At 39.3% G+C, this 27,591-nt stretch overlaps 1 protein-coding gene across 4 annotated transcripts in view; it reads right to left on the bottom strand.

Annotated features, from left to right (window-relative positions):
* Positions 1–12,588: 12,588 nt before the first annotated feature.
* The window catches only part of pdgfba (platelet-derived growth factor beta polypeptide a), a gene marked incomplete at its 3' end in the record, with an annotated part of 112,423 nt that continues 97,420 nt past the window's right edge, over positions 12,589–27,591 (bottom strand). The window contains exons 1-7 of one of the 4 annotated variants that reach the window (XM_079592360.1): positions 26,938–27,420; positions 19,582–19,678; positions 17,939–18,010; positions 17,192–17,385; positions 14,619–15,501; positions 14,218–14,341; positions 12,589–13,985 (exon numbers count right to left, since the gene is read on the bottom strand). In XM_079592360.1, coding sequence (XP_079448486.1) covers positions 13,973–13,985; positions 14,218–14,341; positions 14,619–15,501; positions 17,192–17,385; positions 17,939–18,010; positions 19,582–19,678; positions 26,938–27,009 — 1,455 coding nt within the window. In that variant the 5' untranslated portion in view covers positions 27,010–27,420. Of the gene's footprint in view, positions 13,986–14,213; positions 14,342–14,618; positions 15,502–17,191; positions 17,386–17,938; positions 18,011–19,581; positions 19,679–26,937; positions 27,421–27,591 lie in introns of those variants that run through there. The other 3 variants (XM_079592363.1, XM_079592362.1, XM_079592361.1) reach the window with 3 other exon arrangements.

Here is a 27,591-nt window from a genome sequence, read left to right as displayed (position 1 = left end):
TGTTCACAGAAGACGCATTAACACGTTAATACCAGCTGTAAACGATAATGCCACGTCTTGGCGTAACACTTGTGATTGGATCATCGAAAACACATCTTAAGCTTCTCTCGCTTGCTAGATTTCTGGGATATTGTATGTAATTTGCGGGCATCAGGGAGCCGTTGGATGTCTGATGTATTCAGTCTTAGCCATACTAGTAAGGGCCTTTTAAAGGGCTGGTAAAATGCCCTTTTCACAAGATGTAAAATAAATCTTTGATGTCCCCAGAATGTGTGTGTGAAGTTTAGCACAAAATACCCCACAGATATGTTTCTATAGCATGTTAAAGTTGTCACTTTTTGAGGGTTTGCAAAAACGCAGCGTTTTGTGCCTGGCCCTTTAAATGCAAATGAGCTGCTGCAGAGGGCAGGGTTTCAAGAGCTCATGTGTGTTAGCAGCTGCGATTACCTCACGCAGACACACTAAACTGACAGAAACTGTTCTGTCTTTATTGTTAAAACGGAGTCAGACAAAGATGGAGAGACTCAAGAAGAAGTGACAACATGTAGAATGCAACATGACGTCTCTGAAAGGTTAGTTGATGAAATTATGCTGCTGATGTGGAGATAACTATCTTCAATTAGCATATTCTGTCATGGTAATCTATAAATCGCTCGTATAGGAACTATTGTGAGATGCACACAGAGTGACTTTCTATTGCATGTGAAAAGATGGATGCTAAAGTTTGAGCTGACTCACAAATGTACTCTTATACAACAACTCTTCCTCTTCTCAACATGGACTGTGTGTTCCCGAGGGCGGGGCTTATGTAAATATTAGGCTTGCTGATGTCACTAACCCGGGAGGAATGTCGTGTAACTTAACGTTAGTCCCTACCAGCCGTTTGTTGTAGTCCTTTTCTTTAATATGTCCCTTTGCTTTGAACTTTGAGCGTTGTAACTTTGCAGATGTTGTTTATGCTCAAACAGCAACATTACACACTAACTAAAGTTAGAAAAGTGAAATCATACTCAACCACCCCTTTAAAATATCATCACAAATATAGTGAAACATGTTAAAAACCTACTTGTAACGACATTTGAAATTATTCCAACCATTAGAAAGAGACATAAATTAGCCAATTCATGTTTCGCTTTAGCCTCACATCTAAGGCCACATTTACACATAGCCAGGTATTTAGAGAAACAAATATTTCCCCCCCTCCGTTTTCAATAATAACATCGTGCACACAACTCGCATAAATACGCCGTCGAGTGCCATCATAACTATGCCAAACCTATGGGCGGCAGTGTAGGGAGAAGGATAAAGCCATGCAAGCCAATCAGAATCCTCATAATCGACAAGAGAGAACCTAAAACCCCGTTTCTCCCAGTTGACACGGCAACACATAACCGGCGTTTTCAGAAATCTCCACTTTGGCCGGAGTTTTTAGAAATAATCGTTTCCTGGGATAAAAACGGCGTTTTCGTGTAAATGACAGGCCAAAACGCAGGGAAATATCTGCGTTTTCCCATCGTGTAAACGGGGCCTAAAACAGCGCTTCAGTAATCATGTATTTTTGTTGGCCAACCTATAAGTTTGCATCACTCTGGTTTCCTCGACAAAAAACAAATAGATTTTTTCCCACTGGGTTTTGGATTATTCTAGAAAATAGGCTCTGTGACCAAACTTTGTTCATCATGATAATCTTCACAAATTAACACATTTACGAATTTTGAAGCGTAAATACAGTCGCCAGAAGTAAAAAGCTAAACGTAGGCTATGAATGAACTTCATGTCACATGATATCACCATCATTAAATTAAAGTTCCCCTGTGGTGAAAATCAGGCTTTTAATGTGGTTTGTGATGATTTTAATGTGCTTTAAGACAAACCATGTACAAATTCATCAACACCATTGCTGAGTATTTTCTCTTTAAAACTGCAGTGAACCAAAGACAGTCTCAAAAACACGGTTTGAAATCGCTGGTGTGTCTGACGTCACAAACTACCTTGTAACCAATCAGATCAACATGTGATCGTCAACGAGTGGATCTCTGAGCTGAGTGAGTGAGTGGAGGCGGGGCTCTTTTACATATTCATAGAACTGCGTATACTAAATGAAGCAAGGGTGTAGTTATGTATGAACCAAGATGTTAAAGACCGTTTGACTAGTTACCAAAAATCCAAATCACAGTCTCTGCTGCACCAAATTAATTGATATAAATACTAGTGTAGAACATTTAATAGAAACTGTGTCTATTCCTCGTTTAGTGAGATCAAATAATAAATCTACTGTAGGATCTAGGAAAAATCTAATTGTTATCAAAACAGAAAATCTCGCTATTAGTGAACAAAAACAATTTCTAAAGCTAGGTCTTCTGAACATTAGATCACTCACACCTAAGGCGGTTATTGTAAATGAAATAGTCACAGATAATAGCATCGATGTACTTTGCCTTACTGAAACCTGGCTTAAACCAAATGACTATTTCGGTCTAAATGAGTCCACTCCGCCAGGATACGGTTATAAGCATGAGCCCCGTCTGATTGGTCGTGGCGGCGGTGTTGCAACAATCTACAGAGATATTCTTAATGTTACTCAGAAAACAGGTGACAAATTTTATTCGTTTGAAGTACTTGTATTAAATGTTACGCTCCCAGATGTAAGAAAAAAATCCCTATTATCTCTAGCCTTGGCTACGTAATATATAGACCGCCAGGGCCTTACGCTGATTTCCTAAAAGAGTTTGCAGATTTTCTCTCAGATCTATTGGTCAACGTCGATAAAGCATTAATTGTTGGAGATTTCAACATACACGTTGATCATTCAAATGATGCGTTAGGAGCTGCGTTTACAGATTTATTAAACTCCTTTGGGGTCAAGCAAAATGTCACCGGACCAACTCATCGTCTTAATCATACACTCGATTTAATTTTATCATATGGAACCGATCCAACCGATATAGATATCATTCCACAAAGTGATGGTGTCAGTGAACACTTCCTGGTAACTTGTATATTACGGACTACAGTACTATGCCATACTGCGCCGCGTTACCGACCAGGCAGAACAATCCTTCCATCCACCATAGATAATTTCTCAAATTGCTTATCTGATTTGTCTCAGTTACTGCCTGAACCCAAACAAACAGATGAACTAGAGGAAGTAACTAGCACTATGAGCACCATTCTCTCTAGAACATTGGATATTGTTGCACCCATTAGATTAAAAAAGGTTAGAGAGAAAACTAAAGCACCATGGTACAACAGTGCTACGCATGTTCTAAAGAGAGAAACCCGTAAATTAGAGCGTAAATGGAAACAAACTAATTTAGAGGTCTTTAGAATCGCGTGGAAAGACAGTATGTCACGTTATAAAAAGGCCCTAAAAGCGGCAAGGGCTGAGCATCTCCGCAAACTAATAGAAAACAAAATAAATAATCCAAGATTTTTATTTACCACCGTGGCTAGACTAATAAATAAACAAACGTCACCTGACCAAAATATCCCGTTACAGTTTAGCAGTAATGATTTCATGAACTTCTTCACTGAGAAAATAGAAAGCATCAGAACCACAATTGTAAACATTCAATCTTCAATCGCGCCTTATAAATCAGCCTCAATTATCACCCCGCAAGAACAACTACAGCGCTTTACAACTATAGGACAAAAAGAGTTAAATAAACTTATCACTTCATCTAAAACAACAACATGCTTATTAGATCCTATACCAACTAAACTACTGAAAGAAGTGTTACCTACAGTGGAAGAGCCTCTCATCAATATCATTAACTCGTCTCTATCTTTAGGTCATGTTCCAAAAACATTTAAACTTGCAGTTATAAAACCACTCATTAAGAAACCACAATTAGACCCACATAATCTAGCAAATTATAGACCCATTTCAAATCTTCCATTTATGTCTAAAATATTAGAAAAAGTTGTGTCCGCTCAACTGAGCTCTTTTTTGCAAGAAAATGACATCTATGAAAAGTTTCAGTCTGGATTCAGGCCGCACCATAGCACTGAAACTGCGCTCATTAAAATCACTAATGATTTACTTTTAGCTTCAGACCAAGGCTGTATCTCAATACTAGTTTTACTTGATCTTAGTGCTGCGTTCGACACTATAGATCACACAATACTCTTAGATCGACTACAAAATTATACTGGCGTTCAAGGACAAGCATTAAGCTGGTTTAGATCGTACTTATCTGACCGCTACCATTTTGTCTATTTAAATGGAAAAAAATCGATCATAACTTCAGTAAACTATGGAGTGCCGCAGGGATCTGTGCTAGGCCCTCTATTATTCTCAATATATATGCTGCCACTTGGAAATATTATAAGGAAACATGGAATTAGTTTCCACTGTTATGCTGATGACACTCAATTATATATTTCATCACGGCCGGATGAAAACGCTAAATTATCAAAATTGACAGAGTGTGTTAAAGATATAAAAGATTGGATGACGCGTAATTTTCTTCTATTAAATCCAGACAAGACGGAGGTACTACTCATCGGTTCAAAAAACCGCCCACAAAACCTCTCACAATACAACTTTAACATAGTAGGATGTCCTGCTACTTTATCCTCTACAGTAAAAGACCTGGGTGTTATACTAGACTGCAACCTGTCTTTAAAAAATCATATTTCATATGTTACAAAAACGGCATTTTTCCACCTTAGAAACATTGCTAAGCTACGTAATATGCTATCAGTTTCTGATGCAGAAAGTTAGTTCATGCATTCATGACCTCGAGACTAGATTACTGTAATGCTTTATTAGCTGGTTGTCCTGCATCCTCAATAAACAAGCTACAGTTAGTCCAAAATGCAGCCGCTAGAGTTCTTACCAGATCAAGAAAATATGATCATATAACACCGATCTTATCATCACTACACTGGTTACCTATAAAGTTCCGTATTAATTATAAGGTATTGTTACTGACTTATAAAGCCCTAAACGGCTTAGCTCCAGTTTATTTAACGGATCTTCTATCGCCCTATAATCCATCGCGCTCTTTAAGATCGCTAAATTCGAGGCTTTTGGTTATACCTAGGATATCTAGGTCCACCAAAGGAGGGAGAGCATTCTCACATTTAGCTCCAAAACTCTGGAATAGCCTTCCTGATACTGTTCGTTGCTCAGACTCGCTCTCCCAGTTCAAAACTAGATTAAAGACGCATCTCTTCAGCCAGGCATTCATATAAATGTTTTAATCTTACAGTTAAATCCGGCCTCTAGTTCATAACCGCCAGAGGAGAACTGGCCCCCGACTGAGCCTGGGTTCTCCCAAGGTTGTTTTTTTCTCCATTAGGTCACCTGATGGAGTTTTAGGTCACCATTGGGTCACCTGATGGAGTTTTTCGTTTCCTTGCCACTGTTGCCTTTGGCTTGCTCAGTTGGGGATATTCAATTTAATGAATCAATCAATATTACTATTGATTAGCATTACCAAACATGGACGTTTTATTATTATTTTAATTTAATACTGTGAAGCTGCTTTGATACAATCTGTATTGTGAAAAGCGCTATACAAATATTCTTGACTTGACTTGACTTAGTTACATTCAAGCTATTTTAAAGCATAAAAAATAATTCACGTACATATTTTTGAATATGTAATTTTTGTGATCAAAGATGAGTTTTAAGGGATCAAATGATTGACTACAGAGGGACTTTAAGCTTCAAAAACTCTTCTGGAAGTTCGAGAAATAATAGTTTGCAAGAGCGTTATTATAAACACAACGAGGTTGTGAAAGAGGACTAGCGAGTAAATGAGTTTACCTGTTCGGCTGATGACGTTTAATGTCCTCGACAACCCCTGGTGTCCCATTTAGCCACTATAGCAACCTTTCTCAAGACAAGTAAAAGCTTGTAAAAAAGGTATTACTAAAGTATTTTATACCGTAGAATTGTGCTTGTGTTCACAACAAACCTTCTTTCAGCCATTTAACCAAAGACCCATTAAAAAAAAACATTGACTTCGGGACGATGGAACTGTAAGTGCTAAAGTGCCTGCAAAAATATGTCATTTTAGGGTTAAGATTAGGGGTGAACTATATTAAACATCATTATTTTAGCATCAAACTCATTGTGTCTATTAGAGGTTCTTGCAAATACAGCTTCTGATGTCAGTGTGTGTGTGTATTTTCAGTGCTGTCACCTGTCAGTCATAGTGAAAACAACACATACCTCACAGCGGATGCTTGAGTGGGGGTGATCACACACACACACACACACACACACACACACACACACACACACACACACACACTTACTCGCACTCACACTCACACTCACACACACACACACACACACACACACACACACACACACACACACACACACACACACACACACACACACAGTTGAGAGGTCTCTGACTCTAGTTGGGTGGGCTTCCCTCTACTGAACACTTTCTGAAGGGAGGAATTCTCCACCCGGCGGAGACAGACAGACAATATTGACACAGTACAGAGTGGGAGAAAGCATTCGATCTACAGTTCATTCCCAAGATCGGATGAACATCAGAAAAAATGTACGGTAACCAAAAAATAAGTGTGAAAGTAGAACATCTGAACAGTCCGTCATGCTTGCTAGAGCACCTTGCAGGCATTGAGTCATGCGATATGTGTCAGATATGTTGTCTGAGACGAAGACATTAGTCATACACACACACCGAGATTAGGTCACGACACAAAACCGATTAAAGAGTTGAGAGACTGTTCAGATTAACTGTTGGATTGAATTCTGGGATGAATGATTACAAACTGCGGTGGAAACTGCATGATTCAAGAGTGCTGCTCATTTGATTTGTGAAAAAGTATGCAGAGGTTTCAGTTTTCTGGTGTGTACATGTGACTCATGCGCTGGAAATCTTGAGATTACTGATTTACAAGCGCTCAGACATAATAGTATGCGTGTGTGTTGGATCCAGACTTCTTTAGCACTGAAAACACCAACATGGTGCAAAATGATATTCGTCAAAATGGCAAGATTTTAGGAATTGCACGGTTTAAATTTGCAATAGCTTCCTATAGGCTACAAGCTGCAAAAATAATAATCAGTAGTTCTGAACATTGCAGAAAAACAAGGGAATTAAGGAATGTTCACTTCAAACCGAATATTCGGTGCGGAAATCTGGTGCCAATGATCGGTGAAAGATTTGAAACAACGACTGTTAATGCGTCTGTTCAGAATGACACAAACATTTACATGTCGTCAATACGAAGGATTCATTATTATTATTATTATTATTATTAAGAGGAGTTTTCATTTCTTTCTAAACTCACTGTGAAGAAACGAGCCAGCCAATAAGATTTGTACTTTTGGTCACATGTTGGCGATCGCTCACTATTTTGCTAAGCTTTGCTAATTGCAACTTTTTAGCTCACAATTCCGACTTTTTCCCTCCGAATTGCGCAATTGTGAGGAAAACGTCAGAGTTGCAAGATATAAAGTCGCAATTGCAAGTTATAATCGGGAATTGCGTGACATAACTTGCCATTTTGAGAAATAAAGTCAGTCTTTTTTTCCTTGGAATTGGACTTTATAACTCGCGTTTGCGAGTTTATATCTCACAATTCTGAGAAAAGAAGTCAGAATTGTGAGATATAAAGTCGCAATTGTAAGTTATAATCAGAATCACGTGGCATAAACGCGCAATTTTGAGAAATAAAGTATTTTTTCCTCAGAATTCGACTATATAACTCGCAATTGACCGTTCACAAAGACCCCCCCCCCCACCCCCTAGTTACTGTCGCTATCTCCGACAAGCTACGCCGCTCTCACGCCACACCATGTTCTCATGCAGTGAAAAACACATCGTGGAGCAGAGAGGAGACTGACAACACACTGACAGACAGGACAGACCAGGTTACTTTTCGGTTACTTTTGATATTCAACATAATAAACAAAGTCTCACCTTTCAAATTTGGTAATTTTTTTAAAGAAATGTAAACAATAAATACCGTTTTGTGGCTCTTTAATGTGTCTGACAGATCGCTGTAGAGCCTCAGTTAAAGCTGCTCGTGAACCGATCATCTCTTCCTTCTAGTTCATTTATAGCATCAAATTAACATGAATGAACAAAAGAAGGAATGTTATTTTAACCGCGGAAAGACGTCAGTACACTCCGCTTCTCAAGTTCAAATCCTCCAATGTTAATCTACTAACTCTCCTGACTGCTTTGTCGGACAAAATGGTGGATGGCGAAGTATGATTGGTCCGATCACCTGTCAATCAAGCTCCCTGCGAAGGGTCAATTTGCGAATTTATATCACACAAAAAGTCAGAATTGCGTGATATAAACTCGCAATTGCGAGAAAAATGTCAGAATTGAAAGATGAAACTTTTTTTTTCATTCTGTGGCGGAAACAAGCTTCCACACTTTACATGTTATGAGTTCATGAGAACAAAATAATCTCTGCTTTTCATGTTATACATTACTTGAATGTTTGCGAAAGATCAGTGCCTTAAGTAGCGTCAATCTGTCAGACAGTTCTGGGAAGCATTTTTTGTTCTTTAATTTGCATTTTTGATATGCCAAATTTTACATTAAAAATGAGGATGGAAATCCAGGTACATTTAAAACCGTTGTGTCCAAACCATGCACTAAGCATGATGCATTTTAGGGCTAAAATTTGCCCGTAAGAAGAAATTATTTATGGCCATATTACAGAAATTAGCAATAGTGGCATAAAGTTTCATTTGGACATGAGTGTAACCATAGACTTTTACAGTATTATCATCAGGTAAAGTTTCTCTCACTGTCCCGATCTTTCTCTGAGTGCCAGTCTGTGTCCCATGTGTATTCTCAGGGCATCTGTCCCTTTAAGAGTGTGTCCTTACACAGAGCTGCTAAATCTGGCACAGGTCCGTGTGTGTAGCGTTACCAGCCCTGCGCGATCTGATGCTGATTATGACACTCAGACATTAGGCCTTATTCCACCCATGCATTATCAGCTCAATCTGAATCAGCAGTGCCAGCCAAAACACACACGGCACAGAAATATATAAATGATGCACACAGAAAATCCTAGCCAAAACACACTTCAACTGGTCCAGGAACTCATATCGAGCTGATTCAGCACTACGGTACCTGTTACACACGAGACATGAGTTAGATTTAATGGTGCTAGATTTGGCCGCATTTTACAATGATTTCTCGATAAATATCAGAGTTATCTGTCAAGAAAAACTGTCCAGAACTTGATTTTATCCATCAGGAATTGTGGACGTTTTATGCACCAAAAATGGAGCCAGCTCTGATGGTAGTTTGTGAAAACAATAGCTTTTTGGCTATTCGGTTAGCATTAGCCAATTAGCCTACCTGGCCTTGATGACATCTCTATAAAATAAATTGATTTAGATGTAAAACCATTAATAATTTACTTTAAATGTGCAGTTGGACAGCACTTTGCAACACTATGACCCCTAGCTAGTGATTGTGGAGCACTTGTGACCCCCTCTTTCTCTTTCTGGTGTGTAAACGCTACAAACCGATGCATCATTTGTGGTTAAATCTGCAGTTTATATTAAATGCACAAGCACTTGTTAATTCTCCGGGTTGTTTGAGCAGTGTAGATGGATGGAGGTTTGACCGGGGCAGGGGAGATCAGGCCAGGTGGAGCCCAGGTGTGAGTGAGTTCAGTGTGGGTAAGATGCAGGGTGTGCCAGGGGTCAGCTGGAGCTCTCACATCACGCTAACACACCAAAACCACACCATGCATCACAACACACACACACACGTACAGGCGGAGATGCTTTCACTCACAAACACACTGTTTTATGGCATCCTCCTCCTAGTTTGAACCTTTTCCCTCTCAGGGTTGAATGAAGGGCAAAGAATGAAAAGCTTGTCTATTCTACCTGTTTTTGTTTTTGTTTTTGTTTTTGTTTTTTCATCTTTAGAGGCATTGCTAACTTTCCAGAGTAGCTTTATGAATTTTAAGAAGAAAAAATTTACTTTTAAGACCGAAGCTTTGTCCCAAAACCTAGTGAGCTGCCTTCATAGACAGGCTTTTAAGGCACCATAATTATTATATAAAAGACAATTATGACATAAAAGTAAATAATTTAGATAAAAGGTCAAATTATGAGATGTCAATTATGAAACTTTATGACTTTATCATAATTTTTACTTTTTATCTCATAATTTCAACGTGTCTTTTTATATAAATATTGACTGTCATAAATATTATTTGTATGTCATAATTATGATTTGGCATCTCATAATTTCAATTCGATTCATTGTCTTTTATGTCATGATTATGTCTTATCTCATCATTTCCACTGTCATAATTATGGCTTTTTATGATTTAGCATTTTTATAATTTCAACTTTTTATATTATAATTGTCTTTTATGTGATGATTATGACTTATCTCATAATTTTGACTGTCATAAATATGACTTTGTATGCCATAATAGTGATAATGATTTAGCATATCATAATTTCAACTCTCAATATTATTTATTTTTATCTCATAATTTCAACTTTTTATCTTATATTTGTCTTTTTTGTCATGATTATGACTTATCTCATAATTTCAGCTGTCATAATTATGTTTTAGCATCTCATAATGTCAACATTTTATCTTAAAAATGTATTTTACGTAATTATTTTTACTTTTCTCACAATCTCGACAGTCATAATTATGACTTTTAATCTCATAAACTTTTTATGTCATGAATTGCATAATTTCGATTGCCCAGTAAGCAGTATAGGACTAGTTTCATGTGGCTAATATTCTACCATTGTGCATTTTTAACATCTTGGTCAAAACTAAACATTTTCACACTTCAAATCTATTTTTTAACACTTGAAGCTCATCTTGGACCCACACTTGGCGAGGCAGTCCCTGTGTTGGGGGCCCCGGACTCTCACACACCTCCCACTTTGAGGTTACCGAGCACTTGTGAAGAGTAGACCGCCTGTGTTCGTAAAGATTTATCACTTACGCAGACTCACTCCCTACATGTTCTTCCTCTCACACTCCCTCTCTTAGACACTCCTCTCTTCCTCTACCTCTCCTCTCACTTTGCCGTTAGACCCACAGCCTTCTGTTGCCCTCCCGTCTATTTGCTTTGTCTGCGTAACATTTATCAGTTCATCTCCTCCGGGCCAGGCCTCTCGTATCTGTTACACCACCTGATCTCCCTCTGCGTACACGTCCATCTGTGCTGCTATGACGACCGTCTGTAACCACTGCGACCCGTCACCCTCACACACACAAATCACAACTGTAATGTGACCACCACACGCTACACACTTAGAAAGACTCATCCATATATACAGACACACACAGACACAACATTTTGAAGCCGTTGCGAACACTGATTTTTGTGGAAGCATTAGCATGCTCATTAGCATGAACAAATTGTTTGTATTTGCACTAAAGAAGTACAATTTATGATATGTTTATCAGATTGTTTTGGAGATAAAGACAATCTTGGCTGTATTTGATTAATACACTACTTGTATGATACAGCTAAAACTACATTGAGAATGTGGGGCTTTTCCAAGATGGCCGCCAAATATGACTTGGCTTCAAGCCAAGGGATTTATGTCCTGTTTTGCTTTATGGCTTTCCTATAAAAAGAAAAATCACAGTGTAATGTCATATCTTTTTTTTAAGCAAGTAGGGATGATTTCAGGGTGGTCAACTAGTCATCCAACTAGTCATTTAGTTAGCATTAAGGCCTGTTCACTTCACACCAAGAATGATAACTATGTTAGTGTCCACAAGGCGGACGCTTTCATTCTGTTCATTATAAACTCATCCTGCAGTTTTGTCGTCTGCCACTTTAAATGCTCAAGCTCTTAAAAGCAGGATGGATTCTGATTGGCTGTCAATGTTTTTCATTGTTCATCAGCTGGGAAAAAAATCGTTACGAAAGTGATTCCAACAATATTGTTTCTCTGTGCTGTTATCATTTTACTTGTGGCTTGGACTTTTAGAACGATTTTTAGAAGTATATCTTTATTGTTATAGTTATCGTCCTTAGTGTGAACGGGCCTTTAGTGTGGAGTTTGTCTATATGTTTATATGGTGGAGAAATTCAGAGATACAACTTCTCTGAGAGGGCATGCTAACTGTAACAAACTATTAGCACGCTAAAACCCTTTCTGAGAAGCACTGCTCATCAACTTTGTCTAATAAAATACACTTTTATCCAAACAGCCAGGCTCTAAAAAGTATTCAATGTTTTGTTTTTTCACTGGAAGACAAATGCCCCTTAAAGTCCGCGTGAACTGGATGTTGTGACCGACTTTACTTCAGTTTTGTGACATTTTCTGTCAATAGTGAAACAATATTGAGTGAAACAATATTAAATGAGTAAAATAGAGGGCGTGGCTTGTTTTTTGTCTCATTTGATATTGATTGAATCTAGAAAAGTAGGCGTTCCATTATTTTTTTTTATTTTTTTTGTGGATTGACTTGCACTAATGAATTGTTTACCACTAGGAAAGTAATGTTCGCTAACAAAGTAAATAGGGTCAATTTTGATTTCAAGTCAACTTTACGAAACCATAGGTTTCTGAATGAATATTCTGCCGTTCACAAAATGCTATAAAAAACATCAAACCAATGATAAATTTAACACTTTTTATATTTATATTAAAATATTATTATTACATTAACAATAATTTCCATCAAAACAAATAACAATTAATTACTCTTTTATACCTTTTATAAATAAGTTACGTAAAAAGCAAGAAGAGAAATTCATCATTTACAAACAGTTATTTTATAGCTTTACAAGATTCCAGAAGCAGTTGAATGCACAGACGAACATCGGGGAACAGCAGGCATAAAATGACAGAGCACTCCATACCGCCCCCTACAGGATGGGAGTATTTCACTGTAACCTCATTACGGCTAAACACAATCTTCTTGTTTTCATATAAATATTGAATTAGGAACTATTTGACCGTGCATCTACCAACATGCGAACATTTGTGCTTTCAGCACTTAATATTGGATAATCTCCAGTGTACGATATTCCAGTGTTTTTGCACTAATAAATATTGTGCATGATACTGAGAGATCCTTACAAGAAAGTACTGAGGCGGTACCATGGTATCAGATAGATTACCATATTCATATACCATGGTATATATATATGGTACTCCAAAGTACTTCAATAAATACCATCATATTACCATGATACATGTTCAAAAAACTGCTTTGTAAGTGCTTTTACTCCTCGATTTCATATCTAGCCAGCTGATATTTTGCCATTTAATAAACTCGGAGTGTTTAAGTAGCTTGAAAAATGTACAGATTATACGTTTTGAGATGAATTTGTAAAAGTTATTTGTATTTTATACTTTTCTGGAAGTCCTGAGCTTTTTTTCCCCCAGTTGTTTTGCTCTTTGAGAGTCCAAATTCAAAGTCCTCGCATATATTCCAGTTTCAACTTCTTCCATTTGCTATTCCAGCAGTTCCTCCAGTGGATAAATAGTCCACAGTTGTTTTCCAACCCAACCACCAGTGGGTCTACATCATTCATTGGCAATTGAAGGCTACTTTGACTTTCCCCAAGTAGCCAATCACTGATTTGAGCCAGATCCTTGGCCCCAACCAGTGGTTCAAGTCAATATTGCACCGCATTTGGCAGTTGTTGAGCTGAATGAAGCGTATCTGGAAGACCGTAATTGTGTCGTGTTTTAAATACGGTCTCGCTATTTGGCAGGCTGTGTTTGTGTCTGTATGGAATCCCTTTTAAGTCCATGCTTACAGGATATCCTGAGTACGGCCAGCTCCCGTAGTGCGAAGATCGCCGAACTGGTGGCCTGCTACGACTGCAATGGCTGATGGGAAATGTAGTTCATGGGAGCTTATTTGGCAAAGATCAAAGACATTTCCAGTTATTATAAAAAGGTTTCCAGTGTGTCTCTGCTATATCCTGTGTGTCTCCACCCTGACTCTCAGCTCCTGGGACTTTGGCAGCAATTCAGAGTCTTTGGTCTTCTTCAGGACATGACCCTGTTAGAGGATAGAGATGAATTAGATTGATTAGATTTCACTTTAAAATATAAAAGTTTGGGAAAATCTGCAGTGTGTCATTTCCGCACCACTAACGTCATCAATCTGAATTGCAATCTATTGAGTGTTCTCATCCAACGAGGTCTAAAACCCTCGCAGAAATGGCACAATTCAGCTGCAAATCATTGCTTATTAGTATGTTTCAATAACCATACTATAATATTAGCATTACATTATCATCGCTCTCATGGAGGCCTTGCTCATCCTCTTCCGATGTTTCCGCCGTCGCTTCCGCGGGGGCTGGAGAGGGGGCGGAGTCTGTGGGGCGGAGGGGGTGGTGGGAGGAGTGTCCGGCACTATGGGATAATGAAGAAAACAGAAGACAAATGGAATGCGTTAGGAGGGATTTAGGATCAGCGATGAAACATTAACCTCATGGTAGCCATCATAATATTAGCATCACATTACTTTGTTGACCCTTGACTTTATATGCTACCTCTGACGTTAAAGAAATGGAAAGAATAACAGGAAGCATAAGTTACTAATCACAGCACAATGTGTACACACACGCGCACACACACACACACACACACACACACACACAATGACTCAATAGACAATCTAGACACTGACCTGTTTTTTGTGTGCTTGTCTGTTGTTGGCTAACTGCTTGCGTTGTATGTTGGTGATGGTGCCGGTGGTTTTGGTGACGAAGATGATGTTGTGTTTCTGGGTGCTGCTCCCTTTCCTGCATATTTTGATTATTTGCTTCTGATTGGTGGTGGAGGTGGTGGTGATGTTTTCTAACTTCTGATTGGTCAGAGTGATGACTTAGCACTTCAGATAAGCCACTGGATTGGCCGATCACCTCAACGTGGCTGTAAGTGCGACTAAAAGTGTCTAATTGGCTACTGTGTGGCATGCTGTGCCCTGATTGGACGGGATTGTGGGAAGCATTGTATTTTGGTTGCTGTGGTGTCGTTTTATCCTGTGGTTGCTGTGGTTCTGGCTGTTGATCCTCTTGCAGATGTTTGTCGTAATGCTGTTGCGTCTTTTTCGCCATGCTGTCGCCACTGTGTTCAGATTTCACCTCCTCAGTTTGTGTTGCGTCACTCATCATGTGTGGATCTCCTAATGTGGTTTGTCTGGTGGGAACATCTCCTCCGCTCACATAAACTGCTGTGTGTGTGAGTGTATGTTGGTATGGGCTTTGTCGGTAGCCCTGTGTGTGTGTGACGGTGTTTTTGGACTGCAATTGTAGTTCCTGACTCTCTTTATCCTCCAAATGGAGCCTTTGATTATGTTTAAGTTCGTCATGGCGATGTAGTTCCTCTTTTGATTGGGTCTTTGGTTGCGTTACTTTAGGGTGGAGTCTGGGCGGAGGAAGAGGTGTGGTCTGGAGCCGTGGGCTGAGGGCAGAAACGCGTAATTGACAGCTACAAGTCACATGGTCCTCCACGGGTATGACAACCTTATCATAGACTGCTTGTCGGTTGATATACTGGATTTTCGTCATCTAAACAAACAAAAAGAGATATCAAAATAATGCTATCCATTCATTTCTGAACACAAGAACACTGTTACATTTCTAGTTAGATTTAACTATTTTTATGTTAGCATGTTGCTAAGCTAACGATGTGAAACACTAATTTGCATAAAAATACACAGTATAAATGTGGGGTAAAATAGTCCATTTCTAATTAGACTCCACTATTTTCATGTTAGCATGTTGCTAAGCTAAAAATGTGATACACTAATTACAGTGTTGGGGAGTTGCTAACTACAAGTAGCGACGCTACTAACTAACATTTTCAGTAGCTCAGTGGCTTTTAAAACAGTGTAGCTTTTCCAGTGACTAACTACTTTTTACAGCAAGTAGCGATTTATCGCGACCAAAAGCTACACTTTATTTTGCGCAATGGATTGAAGCAGCACAACGTCATCTTCTTATTAGATTACAAACTAAAATTGTGCTTTACTGCCATCTATTGTTTCATCGCGCATATTGTGGCTCGTGGTTGATATCTCACATGAATCGACTAGTAAAGGTTACACTAGTAAAAGTTTGTATGTAAAGGTTAGTAAAACTTTGCAAGTAGTTTATGCAAACTATAGATTAAAACACTATTTGCGTCAAAGACCTTAATCACATACAGTTGAATAATAGCCTTTGTAAATTGATTGATTATGCTTTATTGCACTCTATATCAAATGTCTATTTCTGATTTTATGATGACCCGCCGTAGTTTAATCCGTCCCAGCACAGCTTTAGCAAAGCATCTGTCATTGATCTGTCAATCTGTCATCTGTCCGCGCTTATTACATGGCATAAAAACATACATTTTGGGTAAATAGCGTATTTCTAATTAGACATATATTTTCATGTTAACAAGCTAAAAATATAATACACTAATGAGCATAAAAAAAACACAATATTGGGGTAAAATTGTGTATTTGTAATTAGATTTAACCATTTTTATGTAAGCATGTTGCTACACTAACAGAGTGACACACGAATAAGTATACAAATGTAGTACACACAAATACTGGGTAAGATACTACATTTGTAAATAGTCTTTTTAATTGACATTTTAAGGTATTGAATGAAATATTAGTACATTTTTAGTTTTAAAGTCCCCTGTGGTGAAATTCAAGCTTTTAATGTTGTTTAAATGTCTATATGGTGATTTGAATGTGCTTTAAGACAAACCATGTGTAAATTCATAAGTCGACACCATTGCTGAGTATTTTCTCCTTAAAACTGCAGTGAACCAAAGACGGTCTCAAAAACACGGTTTGAAATCGCTGGTGTTTCTGACGTCACAAACTACCTTGTAACCAATCAGATCAACGTGTGATCGTCAACAAGTGGATCTCTGAGCTGAGTGAGTGAGTGGAGGCGGGGCTCATTTGCATATTCACAGAACCGCGTATACTAAATGAAGCAAGGGTGTAGAGTTACAGTCAAGCTATGTCATTTTGGTGATCAAAGATGAGTTTTAAGGGATGCAATTATTGACTACAGGGGGACTTTTAAGATATCTCTTAACTCTTGACCACCATCTTGTTGGATGAATTTTTTCACAGATCGAATTTTGCCAAAATAAATATTTTAAGGCATTATTATAGTGCCTTATAATATATTTTAGAATACGTTGCTGTTGTTCAGAAAGGGCTAAAAAGTCATTACAACTGTAAACGAATACCTGTAAATTTCGTGTTTCAATGATGACTGGCACGCATTGTACAGTGCGTGTGTTACAGCAGCCTGAACAGCGCTGCACTTCCACACACGGAGGCCATAACATGAAGTTGGCGTTCCGCCGGTCCAGCATCGCACGGGTCACTTCCATAACTTCTGTCCTCACCTTGCACATGGCCTGCTGGGCCACCTGAACACCTGTGAGAGAGAGAGAGAAAAGACACTGGTTGATTTAACGTTTATACTCTCTATCATTCCCACATTGCAGAAGCCAACCTGCATGGAAGTTAGACAAACCAGACTAACAAGACTACAGACACGCACTATAATTCACCCTCAGCTCTGTCAGAGTGTGTTTGTGTGGACAGATTCAAGGCGCACTTGACTGAAAGTGAGCACTCAGAGAGAGAGAAATAGATCGAGTGCATGTGCGAAAGAAGCGTGGGTGGTCAAATTGAGCTTTGAAACTTGTGTGTGTGTGTGTTTGAGGGTGACCTAAGGACATGTGGCGAGACAGAATCAATCATGGAGACGCAACAGCAGACTCCAGGCTCACATACGCACATCTCACACACTCGCACAAACACACAACAAAGCCACAACACCATTGTGGAATGGAGATGCCACAGTGTCTGAAAATAATCGCCACAGACTGGAAATACATTGAAATTCTGCAAGAGGACAAAGATGAAGAGACGGGAGTGTGGAAAAGAGACAAAGAGAGGAAGGGAGGGAATGCTAGGAGACTCACTGAGGCTTCTGGGAAGACGTTTGTGTGTTCCGTTAGAGTGCATCTCATTCTGGGGTATCTCATCGTCTTCCTCTGAAAATGAAAGACGAAACCAAGGAGTGATCAAAAAATATGAAACATCGCTCAGCAATTTGAGTAGTTGGTTGACTTTAGTTATCTTATAGTTATCTATATAGTTATTGTTCTTGATGTGATCAGGCCTTACGTCTGGTCTAGGAATGTACAGATCTAGATATTTTCAAAATATTACTTGTATATGGTTTATTTTCTCTTTTTTTTCCTCTCTCCTTTTCTTGTATTTTTGAATTTCAGTGTTTTTTTTTTCATCTTTATCAGGATGAAGGACTAAGGACATATTTTCACCTAGTTACATCAGACAGTAGTGAAGTGACCAATCACAGTCCGCTTTTTTCATATTACACTATACATACGCTGTTTGTTGCAATGTGAACCTGTACATATGACAGCAAACCTGCATTTCAGTTGCGCAACTGTGCTTTGTCTCTCTGTATGTCTCATACTAAAGACCTGGAGTTGCCATTTGAATCCTCTTGAGTCCACTGTCCTGACATCTTCCCGTAAATCTGATCAAGGCCTGTCAATCTATTGTAGTGAGTGTAATGAGTGACTGGTATTATAGTCCTCGTAGTAAGGGTCAGAACATTGTTAGAGCTGGCTAAAATGCACACACACATACAGACACAGACGATTCTGGTGTAGGGAACAATAGTGTAGCCTTGTGTTTGTGTCCCTTCTGTAAACTTAGAGCTGGACTGGGCTCAAGGTCACTGCTATTGTGCCTGTGAGGGACTATACACGGCCCATTCATGTAAATATTACCATTATCCACATGCACACACACACACACACACACACACACACACACACACACACACACACACACACACACACACACACACACACACACACACACACACACACACACACACACACACACACACACACACACACACACACTGCATTCCAGACCCCTCACTCTTTCCTGCCTCACCTTCCCACTCCAGCACACCCCAGAAAACACACACATTCCACAAATGACGAGACGTTTACTTGTTTGAAGTAGTTCTGATATGGGGTATTCAATGACTGATGATTATATGTAGAGCGTAAAACAGCCAATGCACGATAAAAAGACAATATGTAAAAGAATAAATAACTATGCAGCCAAATTTCAAAAGTCATTTGCAATGAGTATAAAGTAAATGCCCAAATTTTCATAAGTAAATGCCAAATTTATATAAAAAATACATTTGAATAAATGTGTATATATTTTTTATATAATTTTGCTTTTCAAGTATTTAATGGTGATTTTGGAAACATTTTGGTCAGATATTGTATTATCTCAGATATATATTGTATTATTTCATATATATATATATAATGTGAATATGGCAATATCCAAAATCCTTGTGCGGAACAGCTTATAAATCATACACAATGTTTTTTGAAAATGTAAAAATGCAGAATGTTTTCAGTAATGGGAAGGATTAGGGCTAGGGTTAGTATAAGGGGACAGAATATACAGTTTGTACAGTATAAAAATCATTGTCAATGGAAAGTCGCCATAAAACATGAAAACCCTACGTTGTATGGTATCTGATAAGGTATGGGATCAGCTTTACCTACGGATTCTACGTCTAGAAGTCTCTTCAGATCATCTACGGATGAGATCGGGCTGTTCATCACTAAATCCACCAGAGAGGGAGGAAGAGGGTCACCCTTATGAAGAGAGAGAGAGAGAGAGAGAGAGATGGTCAAACAGGTTTCTGAACAGACACTCACCTGTCTGGGTCTGAATATCAGTAACATGCACACATCCATGTCTAGCCGACGTATTCGGTGCAATGACAGACACCTGGCTGAGCACGTGCGGCAGAGTTACAGAGAGCATGTGTGCAGAGTCGCTGTCCTTTATTAAGCGGCATTACTCATAATCAGGTCAGTGTGTGTGTGATGTGGTCAGTGTCATGTGGCCGACACACAATGGGGAAAATAAATACATAAATAAAACATATTGCCATAACCAACCATCCATTTTTCACCTCCACACAGACTTTCTTATATTATATTTTACAGGTAAATACAGTGTACTTCAGTTCAGACCATTTTTCAGACCATTTACAAACAACAATTATGCTATTATGAATAAACTCATTAAAGGGAATGTCATTAAAACAAAGTTTCATATACCGGTACTTTATAAATAGACAAGTGATAGATATGTTTTTCAGTCTGATTAATTGGCTGATATTTTGTCTTTGGCAATTTTCTAATAGTAGTTCCCCTTTGCGTTTCAGTTCCAAAATATAAAATTGTATCACGTATCTGCATAAAATTCTGATTGGCTGGAAGGTGTGCAATAAAACCGCACACAGTGCACACAGAAACTTTCAGGAGCACAGATTTGACTTTTATCAATAAAATAGCTTCGCTACTGAAACATTGGAAACATACATTATATTTCTCTGCAACGAGGGGGTTATTTACATCGCTATTCTAAAGAAGTTAAACTCACAGCTCTCTCTCTCTCTCTCTCTCTCTCTCTCTCTCTCTCTCTCTCTCTCTCTCTCAAATAAATGCTATAATTCATTCATTCAAATAAACGTAATCTTACACACTGCTTTATCTCTGTGTCTGATTCAAAGCGGGTAGAATATGCTAGATCTAACTGACGGAAATAACCGTCAATGTTACCCTTCTGATCTGCGCTGCAAACATAAATAACAGCTTTAAGTTGTCAATGTTGGCAAATGACCATTGTATAAGCGGGATAATCCACGGCTAGCTGTGCATTAATCGATTTTAATGCACTTTGCGTTGGGCGGTTCTTTGCCTCCATGTTGTGCATTAAAATAATTTAATACACAGCTAGCCGTGGAGTATCCAGTACATTGCATGATCACAAATGAAAATAAGCTCATAACTACTTATAACTCCCTTATGTGGTGCATTTTCAATGTGGCCACAAGGGGCACTATTACTAGACCTTCTGTAGCCCCGCCCCCTTTCTGTCTTCCGGTTTTTATTTCCAAAGCATGAAGGGAGGATCTTATAGATTTATGAATGAACTGCTCGTTATAAAATCTTCCCGTCTAGTTACAATGCTGATAACTTTCGGTAACTCTACAATAAGTAAATCCACTTCACTAGCTAATTACTCTTTGACAGTGATGCCATAGAAATATACTGAGCTACCGCAAAAACTGAAGTTCAAACACAATATCCTAAAGATGGCTACACGCTTGTTTCTCTAGTCTAGTGCATAGGTTCTATGGGGTCATATATACAGTCAGTTATGTTTTTCAAGTCAAATACAGTAATGGCGGAGTTACAGTTTGAAGAGAATGTCACTGAGCAAGCAATCATAACAAGAAGATTTACATATATATATAACTCTCAGGTACTCGCCCTGTCTCTGTGCGGGCCTTGAACCCGGTTCTCCAGCGCGGGAGGCGGGCGCTCTAACAAGAAGGCTAAAGACTTCAGTCTCTAATGTCAGTCTACTCTTACTCTGGCCTCCATTACATAGAAGCCTTAAAGGTACAGTACCAATAGCCTTATTAACTTAAGAATGGGGGGAATGGGGTACAAAAAGAGTCATGGAAAACTAAATTATGACTGTATATCTGGTGCAAAAATCCCCCTAAAGGCCTGTTCACACCAAGAACAATGACTAACAAGTTAACGGTAACAATAACTAGTGTCCAAATGCACAATAACTTTCCACTTATTATAAACCGACTGCTGTTTTGTTGTCCTGCCACTTTAAAGGAACACGCTGACGTTTTGGGGACTTATTCACCGTACCCCCCAGAGTTAGAAAAGTCCATAAATACCCTTCTCATCTCCGTGCGTGCCGTAACTCTGTCTGACGCACCCACCGCTAGCCTAGCTTAGCACAAAGACTGGAGGTAAACGGCTCCAGCTAGCATACTGCTCCCAATAAGTGACAAAATTACCCCAACTTTTTCCTATTTACATGTTGTGACAAATAACAAGGTCACGTGAGACACAGCCATCTTCTAACCGTATACACACGGGAACTATATTCTCAGAAGGCGAAGCACTGCTACTTGGGCGGAGTGATTCATGACAGTAAAATTCATGATGGATCCGCAGGTGTGAAGAAGTGCATGTCAGAGTGAAACAAACATACACTAAAGCAGTATATCAACCCACTGTGCATGTGTGTGTAGCGCTGATCCCATTAGGATGACAGCACTCCCATTTGCCACATGCCATAATGAATCATGGGACGCAGGAATGCCAATAGTTCATCCAGGGGAAAAGTTGAGGAGGAATGGGGTATAATTATCGACCTGGATTGCTATACACACTCACACACGAAACTTTATAGGCCGGGCACATGGCAGTCAGCCATTACTGAGTTGAGACATAAAGAAATACTGTATCCATGGAGTGACACCCACACCTGCACATACACATAGGTCGAATAAACAAATGTATTGAAAGAAAGATGAAAACTGGATTTATTTAGGTTTTTTTTAAGTCTGAGCAAGCTTCAATAATCATGCTTGCATAGAGAGAGAGAGAGAGATTAAGTATGAAAGGATAAGCACAAGCACAATAAAGTCGATCCATCTTCCATTTTCCAAAACCGAGTCATCAATTCAATGCACATCTGAGCACGCTCGTCTCAGGTGTTCGGCTTTCATTCGCTCGCATCCTGAGTCATGTCTGCAAAAGCAATTTTGATTTTTTTTTAATCCCTCAGGCCGTGACACACGCCTAATGAGAGCAACTCAAAGCCCAATCATCTTCTGCGATTCCATCCACACGTCTGTACCGTGCCGCCTAGATTATTCCTCTCTTATATAACTTAAACACAAGACTTATGAGGCATCAGCTGGAGGACCAAAATCCCATCAGCTGTGACCTTTTAAACTCCGAATCGAGTGCTCTGTTTTAGAGGGTAGGCCTAACATATGGTTTGTGTTTTTTGTTTTTAAGTTTGGCGATGATGCAATGGTGATATTCAAGAGACGGATTACAGAAACATCACAAGGGGATTTAGGTCTTATAGTGTGTGTGTGTGTGTGTGTGTGTGTGTGTGTGTGTGTGTGTGTGTGTGTGTGTGTGTGTGTGTGTGTGGATGGCAATTGATGTGCATGTCATAAAGACCTTTTCATAAAGGTCAGGACACATATGTGAGAATATCTGCAACCCGCCATTAACGAATTTACCGTCTTTTATGACGGAACGCGTCTCTGCCATGGACTGAATTTTCCTGCAATCAATGTTTTTATTGTTAATGTGTCCACTAAAGCGTTTTTAGCCAGTTGACAGCGTTTTAGAGCGTTTTTTGTTTTTTAGACGCTATATGCGTTATGATATGGAATATCCGCGGAAGGGTTACTAGTATCTGATTTTGCAAATAGTTTGTTTCTGAATATTAAAAATGTAGACAAAATTGAACGCACTTGCTCTAGCACAAGTTTTGGTTGAAGAGATGTGCTTGTTGTTGTCATTTGCTGTCATTGTACAAGCAGGATGTGGCAATTGGTCAGTGTTGTGTTTGTCCCGCCCCTCCTCCACTGTGATTGGACGGATGAGTAAAAAGTGACAAGAGCTGTTTTACCCAAAGTTGAACATACTACTTCAACTCTCAGCGACTGGTAAAAAAACAGCCTCGTCACGCTGCTAACGTTTAAAAAATGTGGCGCTTTCATTGAAAACAATTGGAAAAATACGCAAGCCTCGTTAAAAACGTTATGGTGGACACACGGCCGCCGCCTTAGGCTCTGAGCGGTCATTTCACGCTGAACACTAGGGGTGTGCATTGGCACTGCCCTCACAATTCGATTCGATTACGATTCACCAGGTAACGATTCGATTCAATTCGATTCTACGATGCATTGCGATGCATCAAAATTCTACTGCACACAACAAGGCAATTTTTTCATCAGTCATGAGGCAATACAAGCAGTCATATATTGAACAACAGATTTTATTGGCTGCTATGTGTGTATTATCACTCTCCTGTATCTTTGACATAAATGTCATTAAACAGGGTATTGTATATGGCATTTTCAAACCCTGAAAAAGAAAACATAAATCACTGCTTTCTAGGGCTGTAATCTCCCAGTCGATTGTTGGTCGATACGTTCTGGCTTGACCAAAATTCTGATTGGTCGTTTTTTGGCGCGTTCATTTCATCAGTTTTGCCGCGTTCATTTCATTCGTTTTGCCGCGTTCGTTTCATTCGTTTTGCGCGTTCATTTCATTCGTTTTGCCGCGTTCGTTTCATTCGTTTTGCGCGTTCATTTCATCAGTTTTGCCGCGTTCATTTCATTCGTTTTGCCGCGTTCATTTCATTCGTTTTGCCGCGTTCATTTCATCAGTTTTGCCGCGTTCATTTCATTCGTTTTGCCGCGTTCATTTCATTCGTTTTGCCGCGTTCATTTCATTCGTTTTGCGCGTTCATTTCATCAGTTTTCCCGCGTTCATTTTATTCGCTTTGCGCGTTCATTTCATCAGGTGGAAAGCACTAATTGCAAATGGGGGTGTTTTCAGAGCACCCCTGTTTCACAGGTAACAGTGTGTCTTCAGAACACCCCCCTTGTTTTCACTTCTTTTGGATTATCCCAACCCACCGGAGAAGAGAGACGGCTACTAGAAGGTTTGCTGAATATTATTTATTTAATTGAGAGACCGTTTAATTCATAGTCAGTCCTCCTCTACCATGTCAACAAAGACATCGGCAGCATTTTTTTTTTTAGAAGACGGAAAATAATTATTGGAGCCCAATGCGCAGTGCGCTGTGCCACTGTTTTGAGCCTATGCTTTACTTTTCAGTTATGCACTTTATTTCGTTTTTGCTCTTGATCTGGTTTGTTTAATAAATATTATTTTTTTATTCAAATGGACGTGCCTTTTGTGTTTAAGAGTAAAAGCTTTATGTTAATAGTCTATTCGTGTCTCAGCCGTGAAGCTGCGCTCCTGTGTTCAGCCTCGTCTTGTTTAGTTTCCCCATTAACTTCGTAGAATCCGAAATGTGCCCAGATGTCCTCTTTTCCAAGCTTTGGGTGCGTTTTTAATTACCCGTCTATCGCGGTCATCTCCCTCCGCCTCAGCCGTCTTGATTGTTGTTGTTGTTATGCCCACGAAAGTAACTTTATTGTCCAACTCAAGGCCAGAAAATAAACAGTGACATAATCGATTATGGCACTTTGCCGCATCGATGCTGAATCGAGCATATCCCGCATTGCGATGCATCGCCGAATCGATTATTGTTGACACCACTACTGAACACTAAGTGCTGTGTTTTTTACTAGTCAAAAGTTGAAGAATATTCAACTTTGAGTAAAAGCAGCACTCATTACTGTCACTTTTTACTCAGCCGTCCAATCACAGTGCAGGAGGGGCGGGACAAATACCATACTAACCTGCCAGAGCAAGTACATTGCATTGTGATGACATTTTTACATTCATAGTATAAATAGCATCATAGTACATATAGCATCTCAACTGAACTCAACCTTCTCAAATGCCCACAGCAAGAAGTTTTCAGCAGAGCACTGGCTAGCTTTGAAGGACACATGGCCTTATACAGCAGGAGGCGCTATGACAGAATTGTTGGATAAAAACACAGGCGAAAAAGAGGCAGAAATAAGCGATAGAAACATCGCTTTTGCACATGTAAAATAACTTCTTGAAGCATATAAATCAAAACTGCCCAATGTTACTGATGAAATGTTGACCCAGGAAGATGTGTAGGACTGTGCAGCTTTGAGGGTGTCGATGGACTCAATCTACTCGTTTTAATCATCATTCTGAATAAGATCTGGAAGAAGTCTTTGACAAAACACGATTATCTCATCTTTTTGTTAAAAATTTAGTTTTTTTGTTTTGTTAAACTTACCCACGTTCAAACGTTGATAAAAAAAAAGTATGCATAAAGCTAGAATAAAAGTATAAAGCTTGCTCCATTCTCGATATTAACTAGCCTACATCTCAAAATTGGGAAGATCGCGATTGAGATCAGGGATCGTGATTGTTTGTTATAAGATCGTGATATGAAATTTTGGGAAGATCACCCACCTAATTTGAATACAGAAAATGTGCACTATCCAGTGATGGGGCAGCCAAATATCAACTGGTATACTGTTTTATTTTTTTTATTGTTACCAGGATTGAATGGATCAATGAATGGATTTTTTTTTTTTTTTTTTCAGACTGACTAACTAACGAATAATTTATTCTAGTCTGATTGTGACAAAATAATCTTCGTTGAAACTTTCATCAGACTTCACTATGACTTCTGATTAGTTGTCGAACATTTTCTATTTTGACTTTTAGTCTAGAAAATACAATTTCAAGTTCCATAAAAATAAAGTTTCTTTATTGGCATTTATGGTTCCATCAAGAACTTTTAACATCCATGGAATGTTCGCATAAGAACGGATCACTGAAAGGTTCTTTGAGGAACCAAAAACCCCATTATTCTATGACATCACCTTTATTTTTATAGTGTACAGAGGACCTTCAATAGGAACTCACAGCACTATTTTAATACGGCTAAAGGCGTACTGTAGTGTTAAATGGACAACATAATTGGGGTTTAAGCCGTGACAGTGATGCTCTTGGACTGAGTGATGGTTTTGGCAGTGGAGCATCTGGGAATCCATCCAATGCACATTATTGCTGGCAACACGAACTGTGGATTTGTTTGAGTTTAGAATTGCAGACATAAACAAATACAGATAGATTAAGCATCAAATCTAGTAGAGTTTCTCTGTTATCGGGGTCCTGAAGGGTGGGGGCCCTCCACTTTGGGGCCAAAATACGCAGTCAGGCGTGCTCATGAGGGCATTCGTTACAGTTTGCTTAAATTTCATCCTCGAAATCAAGACAGTTAAAAGTGATCTGTGAATGCAGCTATTGTTAAATGAGACATATAAATTAAACTCCAGCAGAGACAGAGAAACCGAGCGTGACGTCAATCAGGTGAAGCTTACCTGCGCGCGACCAGACCGCAGGCACGCCGCGAGCGCCGCGAGCACCAGCAGCAGAAGCCGCGAGCTCATCATGCGCGCACATCCAACTGTCTCTCTCTCTCTGTGTCAAACACACACACACACACACACAGTCGCTCTCAGCTGCAGGAAAGTTTATTCCAGAGGGGTTGAGTCACTTTGAACACCGCACCAGCTGATCCCTTTTGACATTTAACGCCGTATCCGAAATCTCCAGTGTGGAAATGAAGTGTTCAAGTCACAAATCGCATATTAATGATATACTTGAAAGGAAAAAAACACAAAAACTCCACTTCAGTTTGAAATATCAGCTTTAAATATCCAAGCAAAATATGTCCAGTGTGTTGACTCCAGAAAATAGCCCATGCGTAACTATTCCAGCGCTGCAAGTGTGCAACTGTCCCTAGTAAGTAAGCAGCGGTTGTGCGCGTGCTATAGCGTGTTTCTCAGGTGCTTTAATGCCGCGCTGTGCACTTCGCTCTGGCTTCAGCCTTAAACAACAAACCCCGCCCCCCTGCGCTCTGATTGGCTCTCTGCCCGCTCGAGGCTGGACTGATGCTTCCATATAAGGCAAGTGATTAGAAACGATTCTGCACTCTTCATACATGACCTGACATTCTCAAAGTGTGACTTTTA

Source organism: Phoxinus phoxinus (genome assembly GCF_949152265.1).
Source record: "Phoxinus phoxinus genome assembly, chromosome: 20".
NCBI lineage: Eukaryota > Metazoa > Chordata > Actinopteri > Cypriniformes > Leuciscidae > Phoxinus > Phoxinus phoxinus.
The sequence above is the reverse complement of the archived record's forward strand: the minus strand, read 5'-3'. Positions and strand labels throughout refer to the sequence as shown.